The 18,370-nt window shown below is 37.5% G+C and overlaps 1 protein-coding gene across 1 annotated transcript in view; it reads right to left on the reverse strand.

Moving 5' to 3' along the window:
• Positions 1-545: 545 nt before the first annotated feature.
• LOC149309823 (integrin beta-8-like) overlaps positions 546-18,370 on the reverse strand; it is a 68,438-nt gene continuing 50,613 nt past the window's right edge. Inside the window, exons 7-14 of the mRNA XM_089533106.1 lie at positions 15,995-16,090; positions 15,822-15,911; positions 13,102-13,236; positions 10,204-10,594; positions 6,943-7,168; positions 4,515-4,612; positions 3,357-3,523; positions 546-3,274 (exon numbers count right to left, since the gene is read on the reverse strand). Of these exons, the coding sequence (XP_089389232.1) occupies positions 3,182-3,274; positions 3,357-3,523; positions 4,515-4,612; positions 6,943-7,168; positions 10,204-10,594; positions 13,102-13,236; positions 15,822-15,911; positions 15,995-16,090 (1,296 nt within the window). The 3' untranslated portion in view covers positions 546-3,181. The remainder of the gene's footprint in view (positions 3,275-3,356; positions 3,524-4,514; positions 4,613-6,942; positions 7,169-10,203; positions 10,595-13,101; positions 13,237-15,821; positions 15,912-15,994; positions 16,091-18,370) is intronic.

The following is an 18,370-nucleotide window of genomic DNA, read 5'->3' on the forward strand; positions in this document are numbered from 1 at the left end:
TGTTTTGCAGGTGTAGGTGCATTGGGGGTTAATCCCCTCCATCAGACTTCCACAGTTGCCCACACCTGCACTATACACATATACATTTAAGAAGACTCCAATCCTTCAAACTGGGTTTGGAGTTTGAGAGTTTGAGAAAAGTTTTAAACCAAAAACAACCATATGTTCACATGAATGCTTGTCCATATCCCTGATTTGGTTTCTCCAAGCAGCACCTCAATAGTTGGAAGATGAACATTGTGAATTTAACAGATACATTTGTCCACGCTTACTCTCTTTGCACAACACACAGACAAATTCATGTCAATGGGCCATACAAATAGATTATCATTGGCAGGTGTACAGCAAATAGGGATGACACTATAGTGAATGCTGTTTTAGTTTTAAAAACAAATATTTTAAAGAGGTAAATCAAGGAAAGCAGAAATTCATATTACTCTAAACAAAACTCCAACAATAGATTAGGGACTTATTTTTAATCGTTGAGATCAAGTACAATAATTTTGCATTAATTTAATGCTAAGTCATAGTTACTACAACTCTCATAGAAAAATAAACTATCTCACAATATAGTAAAGTGACAAATTAATAAATAAACTTAAATCTTAAAAGTTAGTCATGTACACTACAAAACACATTTTAAATAAATGTATTAAGTTTCAATGGAAATTATGGCAGTGATTTTAAATTGTTTAAGATAACAAAAGATAATTACATTTCTACTTTTTAAAACGAAATCTTTAAAAACAAATCTCACACACAATCATGTTTACAAAAAAGAAGGAACACACAAAACATATCAAAGGTAAACTACAAAATATACATTTCAAAGTAGCCCCTCTTTCTGTTGAACTATATAGGAACATCCAAGTATGAAAAGGATTGTGACAGGTAAACAGAAAGAAAATCTGTTACATTTGTATGAAGATGCTATAGCGAACACAATATTGCTATTGATGTGTAACTTAAATATTTTGACATAAATTTTGTACCTTCATTTAGCAGTGAGTAAAACCAGACAGGGGACAAAAAGAAAGAAATGTAATAAAAACATATAAATAATTTGGTTGTTTCTGTAAGTCAGGTTGTGAATTTTTCAAAAAACATTATAGATTTTAATCCTAAAAGTGCTACGATTGTGCAGTTTCAGCACTGTAGCCTCAGTGGAACATATTTCCAAAGCATTTCCAAAGCATACAAAAATAAATAATTCTTTAACATAACTCAAAGATCCACAGGGTCACAATGCACAGTTCCAGAGGCCCAAGTTGTCCCATTCACTCCAGTGCTGTGAGAATCTCCATGACTGCAGCAAAGGTGTTCACAGAACATTCAACAGCATTGCAGAATGAGGATTCAAGCTCTGTACCCCCAAGTACCAGGACAGAGTCTTAAAACAACAGTGCATTCTTGTATATGTTTACTCAGTTGTATGCCCTATTCAGTTCAATGGGACAAGCTTTAAATTTTGGTGGGCAGAGAATACTTCATTTGATGACATCTCTGTGCTAACATGTCACTCTCTTGATCTCCTGCCTCATCAACATCTTCTCATACACTTGCCACCACAGAGTTATTTTGCACTAACAGGGCTAAAGGATAGAGTGGAAATCCTCATGAAGTCCAAAGTGGAACTCCAACATGAGAAGGAAACAGTCACAGATCCTCCATGATGCACACTCCTCACTTCTCCACCAATAAAGAATGAGGAAAGGTAAGGTTCAAAGGACTGGTGTAAGTCGAGCAGGGGAGGCTTAGATCTGGGGAATCAAAAGCCTTCTCAGACTTCAGTCACAGTCCTCAACATGGGAGCACAATGATGTCCGTCCCACTGCCCTTAGTGGAGGAAGAGCAACATATGCCACTCCTGCCTGATTTTTGACATAGCAATAGGAGCCTGGTAGGGGTTTGATGCACCAGAATGCTCTTTTAACTATGCAATTGGTATTTTAATATATTCTCTGGATCAAATTGAATTTATTCCTACATAACTAGAAACTATTACAAAATTCTAACTTAAAAAAAAATCCTCCAGTAGTAGTGACCTTCTATTTATTCCAGTATTCTACAAAAAAGCCTATATCCAATTCTAGAAAGACTTTGAAATAATGAGCTTGTAACAGTCAATAAATATTAGAGATTCATTAAAATGTGCTTTGTGTGCTTGTAATTTTATCTAATATTCTCCAAAATATACCACAGTTAATGTGATCACATGATTTGTTTTTTTACACAGAGCACCAGTTCTTCAGGATGTGAGTTTCCCTACCAAGGGGTGCACAGGAAAAACAATGTCCCTTGCCCCAGTCTCTGAATATTTGCAATCCAAGTTTCTGTAGAGGTTGGTCTCATATATATCAATAATGATTGCTTCAGATAAAGCATGTTTTGGATTGTGGCCTTAGTGTCTTTTGAGTAGGCTGAATGCAAGCCTACTTGTTCACAGCCGCCTCCAAAATTAGTGCAATATAGAACATGTAGGTCTGGATCATCAGTGCTGGGACTAGTGGGGATCATAAGGACTTATCAACTTTTTGGCAGACTTTTTGATTCCCAATGTTGTATTGCTTCCCATATTCTTCTTCTTGGCTCTGATTGCTGCAAGCATTCAGAACAGGAGTAAGCACTGATTTGTCACCCATTTGTACCAGCTACATTTTTTAAAACACAGTTTGGAAAACCTTACCATAGACCAAATCTGTGTTAGCTACATCTAAAGTGAGATCAGTGCTTTTTTTTGTGTCAAGCCAGTTTAGAATAACATTTTATGCCACAACTAAATAAGTTATATTATGTTAAAGTGCTACAATACAGAGTGGTGTCACAAACTGAAAGAAAGCCTACTTTGTGCCAGAACATAATCAGATTTAAGCCAATTTTATCCTATTGATGTCAAAAGGGATTGAATAGGTTCCCAATCCAAATATCTCAGAATTGGTCTAATTGGTTTAATTATGTTAATCAGTAGTTAATGCACATTTGTTTTTCAAGACAGAGCAGCTCTACTTGAAACCTAGCTACGTTGTGCAATGAGGTTTCCAGGTCAGTTTTTCATTACAGTATTCAATACCATAAATCTCCCAAGTATCATGCAAGAACTTTCAAATGAGGTTCTGTTGAAACAAAAGCTCTGAAGAAAGCTGTCTTGCCTTCAGGAATTGCATTGGAAAGTTTCATTTACTTATAATTTGCTGTGGTGGATGTTTATTTCTTCAGGGTTATCACGTCTGTAGGTTACTGTTTTTGTACAAACAGTAGGCAAGAACGTTTTGTCCTTGAAAGAAAAGATAAAATGGGTCAGAAAGGCTCACGCAGCTAGTATTTTATGTATGAGAAAAACACTGTTCTTCAGTTACCTTTTTAGCTGAAGACACTCTGTAATCAGCAGAAGACTTAATTTTATTATTGTTCCACTGCAGAATTACCTGACGAATTATAAGGACATTCAGCAAGCCAATCAGAAAGGTAACAATAAAGATTATGAAAAATATTCTGAAGTGGCTTGGATCATCAGAGATGCATCCTACAAAGAAAAAATAACACACAAAATTTACACCATCTCCAAAAAGGTTGATGCAGGAAATCTAACAGGCAAACAAAAGTCTAATACAATAACAGTACCTCAGAAATGGCCAAGTGAATTACTATTCATATGATACAAAAAGACACGTCATTCTTAAAAGTAATATCTAAAACAGGAGTGGGCAAAGTGTGGTCCTCAGATTGCATGTGCCCCCCCCAACACCTTTCCTGACTTTAGGATGGTCTTTTACTGCACCCTCCCCCCCCAATAAACTTTAACTTTCTTAACCTGTTTTTAGCTTGCCAACATGTTTAATATCTTTGTAGTTTACTTAAATTATTTTTATTGCTTTAATCTGTTAATAATGATTTTACTTGTATGGCACTCTAAAATCCTATGAATTAGGGTAAGATGTACCATGATCCACCACTGGAATACAGAAAAACATATTGAAAAGCTGAGAAACCATAAAATGTGTGATGGGAAAGTGAACATAGCCATCTGGGGATCAACCTCAGTGCCTGAGATCTCTCACTCTTGGTTTACATATTGGTAGTCGATCTGCAGGATGTCATTTCATGTGAGTGGTCTTCTGAGCTGTCATACAAGCCATATGAAAAAAACTAGATTTGCACAATATGCAACTAATGCTTAATTCTAAGAATCCTTCCAACATGGAGGTATAAGGATGGTAGACACACAGTGAATCTTTTCCATCTGGCCCCCCATTATTCAATGGTGCTGACATGCACACAGATGCATCAACACATCCACATATATGAATCATCATTGGATAATATGGGGTGTGGCAATCTGCAGGCTTCAAATTTGTGAATCACTAGCCCACTGATAGGAAGAATCGACTGCAGAAAAATGCTATGATCAACTATAAGATGACCTGTATTTCAGCTGTGAGATCTGACACTAAGAACTACACTTCATTTAAATACTGCATTTAAAGGTCTGTGCGCTCAATTTTTTTTTTACATACCTAAAGATTGTTCTGTATGATGCACCCTGTAAGCACATGAGGTTTTGCACTGGTCAAGTGTAATTTGAGATGAGTTGGAATGACAAGGCACACAGGTCCTGTAAAGTAAAATGAAATTGAATAAACTCTTCAGAATATCTCTCTTTCTAGACTACAAGACTCCACAAACTGTCTTGCAAATGCAGCATTTTGTTTCATGTTCAAATTATTAACAGATAGTAAAGAGTACATTTCATTGTTCAAGATTGCTTCAAACAATCTCAGGTATCGTTATAAAGTCAGCCAACAATGAGCTGTTGATGAAGACCCAGAAGGATGTTTTAACATGACTTTAACCTAACAGAAGAGCCAAATGGTACAACATGGATTGGCTAAAGGAAACAATAATTACCCTCATATCTAGGCCAGGAAGGATTTAGTATTTTGGGGGTGACTTCATCCTCAGTGAGCTCATTTCCTAATGCATTCTTTATCATCAAGTGAACTGTATAAACTGACCTGAAAGTGGCAGTGAAACTGCCCAATAGAGGTACAGGAAGAGATGTTTGTACTAAGACAAAACGAATGGGTTATATGTTATGGCTTAGGTCCAGACTATCTGAAAGATCATAATGAACCTGCCTGAGTCTTAAGATTCTTGGGGGAGGGCATTCTCTCACCACTGTCCCACCACTGTCATAGACCCATGTGGGGAGGCCACGGGAGCCAGACTTTTCAGTGGCTGCTCCCAAACTGTGGATTTCACTTGCACAGGCATTGAAGGACTCTCAAAAAGACTATTTCACATTTCCCCATCCTCAATAACACGAGAAGACACTCTATCAAAATATTGCCAACTGCCACAAGAATGTTTTACTCTGTACAAAAATATATTGTATTTTTTGGTAGTGGTGAGGAACTTTGGCCTGTTACAGACTGCCAAAATAAAGCTGCTTCGGGTCTCTTTGGAGGTATGCTGTTTAAATGATGCATGCATCCTAAGAATCTGGAAGCTGCACCAAAGCTGCACTCCAGTGCTTAGGATTAGATTGTGGCTTTGGTGCAACCTCCGGCCTCTTAGGACCCATGCATCATTTAAATAGCATACTTCCAAAGAGACCCGAAGCAGCTTTATTTTGGCAGTCTGTAACAGGCCTTTGATTCTGTATATCTGTGTGTGTGTGTGTGTGTGTGTGTTTGTGCAAAAAATGAAATAAAAAAACATTGAAAAATGTATCACAGTTCTTGTATTCTTCCTACCTAGAGCAAAACTTTTCAGATTTTTCATGAAAGAATAAAAGAGGGGATGATGATAAAATTCATAAGACTGGTGTCCAGGACTGGGGCCACGACAGCAGTATAAGAAATATTCCAGTGGATGATGTGCATGTGTGTGTTTATGTATAATGAAAAGCAAAGAACGTACCAAGGGATTTCCATGGGATTTCACTGATTAGCAAAGAACTGTAGGCATGGAAATATAACCCTGCTTCAAGTTTAGGTGAAAAAAATCAAAAGAGGAAAGAATGAAGAGGAAAAAGACACAGAGAGGCCATTCTAAATCAACATTGCCCAACCAGATGCATTCAAAATGTTTTTGGCCAATGCTTCCAACAGCCCCAGTAGGCATGTCCAATGGTCAGATATTATGGCACTTGTAGCCCAAAATGTCAGGAAAAAGCAGACTGGGGAAGACAGTCATAAACAGGCTCTGGTTATAGTATAAGACTAGGTCATAATGTGTTGCTGAGACAACCCTCAGCAATTCATACACCATCAGTTCTCTTGAAAGTTACAACTGCCTATACTGAAGACTAAATGCTTTTATATTCTTCTAGAACACTAACCCACTAGAAAGAAGACACAAGACAGCAGCAGATGGTTCACCTGAGCAAAAGCTTTACTGGAGTAGGATATCTGCTGCTGACACTTAATTTAAGATGCATAAGAATTGTACTCCCACATACAGTTTAGGATAGTGAATTCAGGGTGCTGGGGAGGACATTGAAAACCCTAAATGACTTTGGACCCCAATTCTTGAAGAAGAGCAACACATTGTGAAAGGAGAAGGAAGAAAGCCTTCTCTGCTGTAGTGCTCTCTGAAGAATGCTTTCCCCTTAGAGGACTGATTGGCATTGACACTGGCTTGATTCCTGAAACATGTTAAAATACAGCTTTTTATTAATGCTTTTGAGGCTGAATTGATTTTTTCTAAAATATACATGCATATAATTTGAACTTATTTTAAACTTTTAACCTCTTTTAACTTGTTTAATTTATCCTTTTGAAACCATGTTTATTTTACATTTCAGTTCATTTTAAACTGTTCAAATTGGTTTTATTTATGCATCACCCTGAGATCCCATGATACATGCAGAATATATTTTAAAAGATAAACACAATCAAATACGGAGAGTAATAAGTGTTATTTGAACCCCAAGAAACATACCGCTTGTCACTGCAAGTTGTTCTGCAAGAAGGGCAAAATTCACATAAACGGCCAAAACTGCTGAGATCAGTGCATTTACATCTTCCACACACACAAGTTCCTCTTCCACTGCAGATCTGGCCATTTGAATTCATGCAGTTCTTTCGTAATGACAATGGACACTGGCAACGATCACCTTCCCAGGCACCAACACATTTGCACTTGCCAGTTTCACATTCACCATTGCCTAAAAAAAAAGAGGATGAAGGTTGTCTTCATTATTTCTACACAGGCATTTAACTCTATCTTAAATTCAAGGCAGCTTCTGAAATATTGCTACAATTGTAGACAGAATCTATGCTGGTGATTATTAAGAAAACAGCTAAATGTTGTCTCTTTTTTCTCAGTGAAGGTGTGAAAATTGTCAAGAGCAAAAGGCATAAAACTTGAAAAATATATTTAAGTTTGACAGAGAGATGCCAACTTCAGGTGTATGTCTCAAATCACGTGTTTTGTTGGAAAGTAGCACTGGGAGTAAGTTGTATATAACATATGAGTCATAATGGAAAGCACTTCAGGAAACCCCCCCCCCAGAGATTTTCAGAAACAGGCTTTTAGTAAAGAAGAACAATAAATGCACTGAAAATGTGGATAAGGGAAACCTATTAAGAAACTAACAACAAACATGCATTATATGATTATATCCAGTAAAGATGAAGAAAAACATAGTCATGGAACTCTATAGGTGGTCTGGGACAAGTGATCAAATCTCAGTTTTACCTACTAACCTTTTTCAAAAGCTGTTGTAGGGACTAAATAAGGAAGACAATACTTCTTAACTGTAATTAGTGCTTTGGGAGAGTGTTTTTCTTATATACACATAGAGAGAGATAGGGAAAATGAAATGCAAAAATATAGGATGGGAGACACCTGGCTAGAAAGTAGTACATGCAAGAATAATCTAGGTCTATCAGTAGACCACAGGCTAAACAGGAGTCAAGAGTGTGTTGTGGCAGGTAAAAAAGCCAATGCAATTATTGACTGCATCAACAAGAATTCAGATCAAAAGAAGTAGTAGTGTCACTCTATTCTTCTTTGTCCAGATTTCATTTGGAATATTGTGCCCAATTCTGGGCACCAGAGTTCAAGGACAGTGACAAACTGGAATTAGTGAAGAAAAGGGTGACAAAGATGATCAAAGGTCGGGAAACCAAACCAAAGGACAACTTAAGGAATTGGGTATGTTTAGCTTGGAGAAGGAAAGAATGAAAGGTGACATGATGTCCCAGCTATCATAGAACCACTGAATCAATTGAATTTTGTGCAGTTGTTGATTTATATTCAGTAATTCAAGGCAATGGGCCTAATATGCCTTGGACTAGCAACAGGATTAAAGCCAACAGATTCATCTGAACAATTGGTGCTGCACAGCAACACATACTAGGATAGCTAGAAAACCTTCCAGAAATTAGAGGTAAGAAGCAGCTCAAGTCATCTTAATCTGCCATAATGCTCCATCATCAGCACAATATCAACATCTGGCATGCACATACTTCCTTTGGAATTCCCAACAAAAACAAGATGAAATTCTGTCAAAGGCCCTACTGAAAAGCTGCATGTTGTAGACAGCCTGCCTGAAAACCCAGTGTGGGACTGTCTGGCATCTCCTGTAAAGGCAGCCATGCTGGCTGGGGATTCTGGGAGCAGCAGACGAAAAAAAATATCTTTTCAAGTTTAGCATGGTGAGGGCCTTCCCTGGACTATCTTTTTCCCTGCCTTTTCCCTTTTTCCCATCATCAGGTACAGACTTTTAAAATAAAAAATTAAGTTAAAATATGGTTACATATGTTGTGTATAGTGTATGTGGTAAAGTGATACATTGAGAGGAGGCGAGAAGTAAATGAGAGCAGACTGGGGGAGGCAAATAGTGGTTGGCTGGATGCTTTAAGGGATGTTTAGAAGTCACAGGGAAAGACAGGGATTAGTTTAGACTCACGTTCAGCTAGGATTATAAAGGGATAGGGAAAGAATTAGGAGAGTCTGTTAGGATTTAGATGTGCTAAGTAATCTTGAACTGCTATGTTGTACACTCATCCCTCAAAAGTTATTGCTTTTACTTTTGTGGAATTGATTACTCACTGATTTTATTAATATGTTCTCTCTAGGAATATCCAGGTCCTCCAGTGCAACTCTATGGTCAACACTGAACCAAACGTTGCACAGAAGGACCTAGAGATTCCTAGAGGGAACATTCCACTAGGCATTTGTAGGTCCTCCAGCACAATTCCCCCCCCCCCCCCCCCCCGGTGTGGCTTCCAGCATGTGCTGGAAGCTGTGAATGGCACGTCTGCATATGACACAAGCACACTGTATTTTAGTATTATACACCTGTGCCTTTGGAGACACTTTATTAATGCTACTGATGTGGTTTGGACACATGATGTCTGTGGTGGCAGCAGTTGCTCAAGGATGGGGATAACATTAATGCCATATTAGTGGGAAGAGAAGAGGTCCCCACTTTAAGAGCTAGTGACAGGAAAGGTGGAGGTCCCCACAATTGGTAGCAATGGCAGGATAAATGGATGTCCCCATAGCTGGATACAATCACTGCCTAACGGAAGCACGAGGAAATTGTGGCCTCAACCCTTTTTCCAGACATGATATAGGCAGTTTTATCAGACATCCTTTCCACAGTGCAAAGTACCACTCTGAGTTCAAAACATTTTTTTTAAAAAGGTCATTTTACAAGTACCTCCTACTAATTTTTCCATGTGTATGGGGGACTATAGTTGCCAATGCATGCTTCTTGTCCTTCTCTTCCTCTCATGGCAGAACTGACAAGAGGCCAAAATAAAAAACCAAAGAAAAAACCCTAGTACAAGCCCAAGCACTGCTGCTACCTGTTTCTTCTTTATCTACATTTTTGTTCAGGGCAATCTCACTCACTCTCATGAACTCCTGTCCATCCTTACTCAGAAGTAAGCCCTATTCCTATTTACCAGGACTTACCTTATATTACAAAGTGGGAAAGGAAGTGAAATAGATGGGGAAAGGGAGAGTGTGCCCTTGTATTTGCTATATTTTAATTTTTCATTGTCTGTGTTTTCAGATAGACAGGCAGCCATACAGACAGATCAAAACAAAAAGAAAAATGTGCAGGGCTCGAGCACTGGCCAACAGAGAGTATTCCTCCAGAGTTGCCCACCCATGGGGCTTTGGCATTTAGGTGGACTATAAATATAATTAGGGACTGAATCCAAGTGAGAAAATCCTAGTACTTACCAGCACACAAGCTTCCACTGTAATATGGGCAGGAAAAATCATCTTTTTCACAGTATTTACCATATATTGTGCCAAGTTTGGTTTTGTGACAAATGCATTTTCCACCTACACACTCTCCTTGACCACTGCAGATTAGATGGTCCCCTTGCATCTTGCACTGCTCAGAAGAGAATTCAGCACTGGAATCACAGATACTGCCCTTGCAGTAGGAAGTTTGAGAATCTTGAGACATTTCATCGACACATATCCTTTTGTCCTCACAATGGCAAGCACATCTTTTGTGTATATTAACTTTGGTAGATTCATTGAAACCAAGGGGTTTTAGCATCACGTATTTTCTTCTGTCACTGGTTCCACATTCCTTCATGGCAATGGTGACATTAAAAACCACCTATGATATATATATTTTAAAAAGGATTAACTTCTTGAATGTAGAAAGTTGACCTATGATTTACTGTAAATCATATTTATTTTTTATAGTTCATTTATTAAAATACAGTCGCTACTCCATTTGCGCAGCCTTGGAATTCATGCCCTCACTTATGAGCTAGTGGCAAATGGAGGGGGAACATAATGGGGCATTTGTCTGTGGCACATGTCCATGTGTGCCTGTGAGCCTGCACCTACATTCAAGCCAATGGGCTTGAATATCGGCAAGTTTCTGTTTTTGTGGGGTGTGTGTGTGTCTGGAACAGATCCCCGTGAAAATGGAGGGCTGACTGTATTAATATCTTGCTCTAAATCTAAAGATATCAGGGTGGTGTACAATAAAACCAAAAACATATTAAACAAACTAACAAACAAAAAAGACCGATGAAAACTGATCAAAATATTTTAAAATGAATTAAAATCATATACATGGATGCCTTTATGTTAAATCATTATTTACAGGCAATATATGTTAGCCAAATCTTATTTCTTTTAAGATTACCTTCCAAGTGGTATTTTTCATTTACTTATGAAACTGGGTTTAGGAAAAAATATATACACAGTTTGTATACTGTCATAAAAATAAGAGTAATTCTGAAAGCATTAGGAAGCTTAGTTCTCAACAAATAGATTTCTAAAATGAGTTTTTGCAATACAAAAGGCTTGCTGGAATGGCAAGCTTCTGTTTAGATTGCCAAAAAAACAGGAATGTACATGTAATACTGTGCACAATGAATGCTTTTTAAAAAGCAGATTCCTCCTTCAGCATTTACTGTTCACTTTTGAAATTAGCTTGCCTCTATGAGAGTTCATTCTTGCTACAGAATTGTACGTGTGTGTATATGTGCCTTCAAGCCACTTGTTGACTTAGAGCAACAGAATTATAGAGCTTTTATTCCACTTTTAATTGCAAGGATTCTTTCTATGGAATCCTGGGGTTTGTAGTTTGCTGTGGCACTAGATCTGTCTGGCTGAGAAGTCTAAATGCCCTTTCCCAAATTGAAAATCCCAGGATTACATAGGATGGAACCATGGTATTTAAAGTTAAACATAGTTTTATAATTGTGTAGTATGAAAGGACCTCAAGAATGAAGCTGCAACAGCCAAGTACTAAATGGTTATTTTTGCCTATGACAATCCCAGCCTTACTTTGTAAATGCTTTCACATACCAGCCTACTGATCAACTGCAGTCACACAGCTGGGATTAGTGAGCACATGAGCTCACTAATCAGCAAGTGTTTTCCCTGTCTACTTTTGCAGAGAAGCATCACATGCACAAAGCAATACAGAACAACTGAAATCCATATGCAGGAATTAAATGTGCAACTTCCATAAACTCTATGACTGTTAGTTGTGCAAAAGAATAAAAGGAGATTGAAATTGTGTGTTCTAGAATAAGAACAATGACTCTGAAGGTCATCAGTCAGGAACGCTGCTTTTCAAAGTGTGAAGGTTTATTTACAAAGGGCTTTGCTGAGATTGCTTCCTAATGGAACTAGCTGATGCCATTTTGCTGCTTGAGGAGGAATGACAAATGGCACCTTCACCTACAGTTGCCAGATTGGATCCGAGACAGGCCTCTTATAACTTTAAACCTGAACAGATGTCAGAAAATAATGAGGTGCCTTAAAGCTCAATCAAGCAGAAGGTGGGCACTTGTTCTCCCTTACCTTCTAAATCCTGACTTTCAGTTGCAGCCATCTCCCCACAAAACAGCTATTGCTGTGGAGCCAGGGGGAGGGGATGGGAACCACCACTCAGGTCTGTTCATATCACTGGCTCCTCCACGCCTCCTGCAGCTGCAGCTGAAGGTCTGGAAGCTGTGGGAGGACAGGTCCCTTCATAACACTTACAGATTTTTCTGGTACCTCAACCTACTCTGAGATCTCTTAAAATTTAAAGTTAGAGAAGCTCCATCCTGGACATTATCTGGCAACCCCACCATCACCCCAATTTAAGATACAGAGTAACCACCATTTCAGCATCTGAATCAGAAAATCTCACTAATATTTTTCCCTAGGTGTAATTTACTGGCTTTGGTTACCCAGAACAATCTGCCTAAGGCAGATGTCTCATAGCCTAATTGAAAAGCTAACCCTGTCTCCTTAAAAGAGCTGCAGGCTTTTGCACACAACTCATTTATAAGATGAGCTGATGAGGACTTAGATAAGAGAGTGTGAGCAGGAAGAACATCATAACCTATGGGGGCATGAGGAAATTCTTAAAAAAACAGCTGCTGGCTTGGCTTGATCTTATTGATAACAATGAACAAAATGTTTATTCTTGGATTTAATTTAAAATAAAGCTATAAAGGAATAAAGTGAAGAAAAGATGCGGAGGGCCTAAGGCTGTGACCATCAGAACTCAACTTTTAAATCTGTACAAAGAACCTCTCTTCCACTGAAAAGCAATTAGAAAAACAACAAAATATTTCATTTCCTTTGTGAATAAAAAGAAATTTTTCATACTTCAGCTCTGGATTTCACATTTTTGCATCCCTCTAAGCCTGTTCTTATATTTCCATCAGGACAGACTGCAGTAACTTTGACATTTATATCTTGGTCTGTGTTATCCACCTGAATTTTCACTTCTGAAACAAACTTCTGAAACAAAAAGAAAACAAAAGCAATAAGTATTACACATTAGCATCCAGTAAGCATTAACATGCGTGACTCGATTTAACTGCAATGAAAAAGCTTGTCTGTCTCTGAATAAAAGAATGAATTGTTTTCTACATAAAGACTCCATTATACAGCCTTCTGTTGTGCCAGGGGAACTTGTAATCCTGAAGGGGAGCAGGAGCAGGATAGTAACATCTGTGTTTTCAGTTAATTTTACAGTTGTGTGATTCAGTGTTAATGACAAGTGTACATTCAACTCTAACAGAATGGGGCAAGTTCACACATTCACATCTTAATTTGTCGCTATGTATATAGAAGTGTCTATATACTAACAATGACTGTTGCTACCAGTGTCTAGATATTGGCAGTCACATCTACAATAATTGTCCTTTTTTCTATTGTTATCTTGAGGAATAAATTCAACCAAGATTGCAAAAACAAGCTCCCTGTCTCTGTCATGGGGAAGCTCTTAGCAAATACTGCTGTAAAATTCTTAATGTTAAAATTACTTCAGGTAACATATACACAGAAAGAGTAATTTGGAGAGAAAGGAGGTACTTAAGGGATGTAAATATTTGCTTATTTCATGGGATGTAATCTTTGCCTGTAGCCTAAATACCCTAAATGGGATCCTGTCTAATCATGGAAGCTAAGCAGGATCAGATCTGATCAGTACTTATATGGGAGGCCACCAATTAACTAAAGGTGCTGTAGGCTATATTTCAGAGGAAGGAACTGCCAAACCCACATCTGATTACTCCTTACCTAAGAAAACTCTATGAAATCATGGGATTGCCATAAATCAGCAGGCATATACACACATGCAATCTTTGCTTATTTTGCAAAAATACAGTTGTAAAAACTCCCAGTGTATTTTGCCCAATCATTGTACAAACATTTCTCGCAATGAATGCATTTAATAGTTTTCCATGACCATTGAAAACAATGGTCAACATCCTGCATCATGGGCTGTGATGCCTAACTTTATGATAAAGATCAATGCTGCTGACATGATATACAACCATGTTATAGAACTGCAGCAATGTACAACAGGATACTATGTAAGATGTCCCATTGCACAATGGTGGCTCCTATCACACAATGGGTAATTTCACAAGATGTGGTGCTACACAATGGGAGCTCCCACCATACAACAGGTCACCACAAAAGATGAGGACACTTTTATGACTATACACAGAGCATCCATGACTTTTTCTTACTGGCAGTTCATTGTCAGACTAGCATCCAGTGTCAGTTGTTTTTTGTTAATCACTTTATTTTATAGTGCAAGAAATGCCATTCAGAAACAAATCCTTCAATTAACGTACGTTCAACTAAAAAAACTTGCTTTAAAATAACACTTTTAAAAGAAAAATTATTATTTAAGCTAGTGGCCACAACATTCTGAACATGTGAAAGGGCTATAACCTAGTGTTTTATTTAATGCTGGTGCTAATGCTTAACTTCTTCTTTATGTGTTTGTCTAAAAAGTGCTTTTTCATTTTTTTATTACTATATGTTCAGATATAATTATAATTAGGAGTAATGCTTAACATTCTTAATTTCATCTATCTCTGAGAGTACTTTGTAAGTTTCAGTCTGTATAGTTAGATATATTCAGATTTAATAGCAACAATAAGCAGTAAAAAAAATCAATGTTTTACTGAAAGATGTAAATCATATCGAATCCTAATAACTTTGGATTGTTTATGTTCAAAAGCATTAAGGCTGCATCTGCAGTGTAGAAATAATCCAGTTTGGCACCATTTTAACCTATATGACTCAATGCAATGGAATTCTTGGATTTGTAGTTTTGTGAGACATTTAGCCTTCTCTGTCAGAGAGCTCTGGTGCCACAACAAACTACAAATCCCAGAATTCCATAGCAATGAGCCATGGCAGTTAAAATGGTGTCAAGATGGATAATTTCTCCAGTGTGGTGCAGCCTAAAATATGGTTGATCAAACCTTCTAATACATTAAATAATGTTTCACAGTATTAATATAATAAATATATTTGACACAGAAACTTGTGTCACAAAATCCAGAAAACTCTACAAGACTGATCAGGGGTGGGGGTGGAGGGTGGTCAGGTTTTTTTTTTTTTTTTAACCAACTGCAAAACCCCGTTTTTATTTTATTTTTTGTTTAACTTTTGTTTAAACCAAGTTGGTGTTTTGTTTTTTGCTTATTAAAACATTAAAAATAAATAAATCATAGATGTGTAACAAAGAGAAAAACAAGGAAGGGTATCAATATGCTCAACTGAACCCCATAGTCTGCAGAAATAATAAAAATAAAGGAAAAGCTAAAGGAGTGGAACCTTTTGGTAGAACTAGGGACCTCAGCACTGTGAAGTAGAAACCTTTGATTGCATCAACCTACAGGAAGAAAAGCATTTCATACATATTTGTGAAAATATTTGGATTCTCTAACCATCTGGGTATATAGTGATTGCATTTAATACCCATTGAATATTCAACTTTACTAGCTGCTTCCCAAAACCAGTATGAAAGAAGAAACAAAAGGAATACCATAGAACCGCACATAAACCTCAAAAGCATATACCTTGTAGGCATCTACCACCAGATCACCAAGATTTGCTGCTTGTGAGTCTATCTGTCTTGCAACAGTGCCAGGAAGCAGAGGCAAAAGGTCCTATGGAAGAACACCATTACAGTTACAATGGCTTTGTAATTATTGTCTTTCAAGAAGGCAAAATTGTGATGTTTAAAAAATACCTTATACCAGTGAAATTGGTTTCCTTGCACGGCAAAGATTACATTAATGTTGTTGTCTATGAGCTTTTCAGCAAGTTGACCAAGTGATGGATGCTCCTGTAAATCAGAAAAAGGAACACAAGATATGACTGTTATGGATTAATATGCTAGAATGCCGTGAATTTACCACCCAACCTTGTATAAGTGGAGTTGTGACACTTTTACCATAAATCTCTGAATGCTTGAAACAGAACATAAGATATTTTTTACAGACTATGTTAAATCACAGCTCTCTCAGTTTGTTCACATGTTGCAATACGGTAGAACTGAAGAAAATTCTGACTTGTTTCAGATGAGCCAGGGCCGCTACTGCTTATAGAAAGAGTAGCCAAAAAGTACAGAACCTTTGTCTATGATTTGTTTATTGTGACACAGAAACCTGACATGGAGCCAGCTCTCTGGCCTGCCCTTCCTAGGATTTATTCTATGGTTATTTATCTTGCTTTTTAGGGGGACAGTCCTCACAAGAAATATGAGACAAGTCTCAACGTGCTCAAAAAATAGTTGTTTATTAGGAAAAAACAAAAACAAAACCCAAACATGTTTTGGCCTATGTTAAGGCTTTCTTCAGAGGGCTACTTAGAATCAAACCTCAGAAGTTTCAGAACCATTAATTGGACAAAGGAAAAATCATTGAATGCTTTCCAGTTTTTCCTTCTTTTCTCTATGATAAAGGCACCTGGACAGCCAGTTCCATGATGGGTTCTCATGTTACAATAATGAAGTCATGGGCCAAAGGTAGTTAAGGATTACAGTTACCAGGGTGACCAGGTGTCCTCCTTTTCTAGGATATGTCCAGAAGGAATTTTAAAATTGGTAAGATAGGTTCATCAGAAAAATACAGTTGAGTACATAATAAAATACAGTATATACAATATAGTGGTAAATAAACCATATGAAATGAACTTATATTTATATTAGTGTTTCTAGAAAAGGTAACATTTGGAGCTATTTAGCTCTCTAATTCAGTGCAATTCCAGGTGGAGCAAATGTGTCAGGAAGCTATGGCATTCTTGTTGTAGTCACCATTTGCTTTTATTGTTGTAAATATATCCAAATGATGTTTCTGTTGCCCTGGACTATTTTCTGGCAGTTCCTGATACCAGCTGTAACAATATGTTCCTTTCTCTTCTACCCCTTTCTTTTTCTTTTCTTTTCTCTTTCCTTTCCTTTCTCCTCCCTCCCCTTTTTTTTGGGGGGGGGGAGTTACATCGCCTCAGTAAAATAGCACTTTTGCACTGTAACTCTATAAGTGTTAAAAAAAACCAAACCCCCAAACTTCTGATAGGAAAACTTTTGCCCTTCAATCTATAACACAATCTTAGCAAACCATGCCTTAGGTTAAAAAACAAACAAACAAATAAAACTTTGAAGAGCCCTAGTGCAGATTCAAGGAGTATCCCTCTGCTCAAAGTAGACATGGAAGTGACAAAAATCGGCAAAACCCAGCAAAATTCAAGGAGTTATATCATAAGGATTCATGTTTCTTTAATCTGGAAGAAGAGCCCTCTCTCATAATATTAGAATTCAAATATATCTAATAAAGCTGAATGATGTGAACTTCAAGACAAATAAACAAAACTATTCCTTTGTAGAATACAGAGTTTAACTGTGGAGCACACTTCCATTGGATGCAATGATGGCATCCAACCATCTACTCTATAGGAGTTTTAGCCAACCTTACGTGAATAAGGCTATCAATGACTATTAATTTGCATAATTATATATTAACTCTTGTATCTGAAGCAATATGTTCCTGCATGAGAGTTGGTGGAGAATATGTAAAGGAGGGTGTCATTGTGCTAATGTCTGGCTTATGGGCTTCTTGTAGGTATCTGGGTGGCCACTGCATGAAGTGAATGTTGGATTAGATATGCCTTTGGTCTGATTCAGCAGGGTTGTTGTTATGTCTTTAAAAGCCACAAAATGGAGCTCAGCAGAAAGGGGACAAAATAACTGACAAAAGGAAGGAGAAGAAAATCTTGAAAGTAATAGGAAAAGTAGGTGGCAGGGGTGACCAAATATTTGTTGAAAACAGTCAAGTCTGCCTAAATGAACTCTAGATGATAAATTAAAAATGGAACATTCCCAGTAAAGTATTCAAGTGTATTTTATATTCTCAGTAATATAATCATGTACATGGGTTCGATTTTGTTCATCAAATAGTTGGTCCCTTTTTTCTTTTCCTTTTGCAAAAAACCCTGAACTAGACAAATTGGGTGCATTACATGTAAGTATGTTAATCCACTCCTTATGTTTTATAGCATCTAACCTAAGTAGGAAAATCTGTCTCAACAAGAACAGTGGGGAAAGGGGAAAAGGCACCTGTCAACTGGC

This window comes from Sceloporus occidentalis, unplaced genomic scaffold, assembly GCF_023333645.1.
Source record: "Sceloporus occidentalis isolate IW3139 unplaced genomic scaffold, rSceOcc1.0.p SCAF_7, whole genome shotgun sequence".
Taxonomy (NCBI): Eukaryota; Metazoa; Chordata; class Lepidosauria; order Squamata; family Phrynosomatidae; genus Sceloporus; species Sceloporus occidentalis.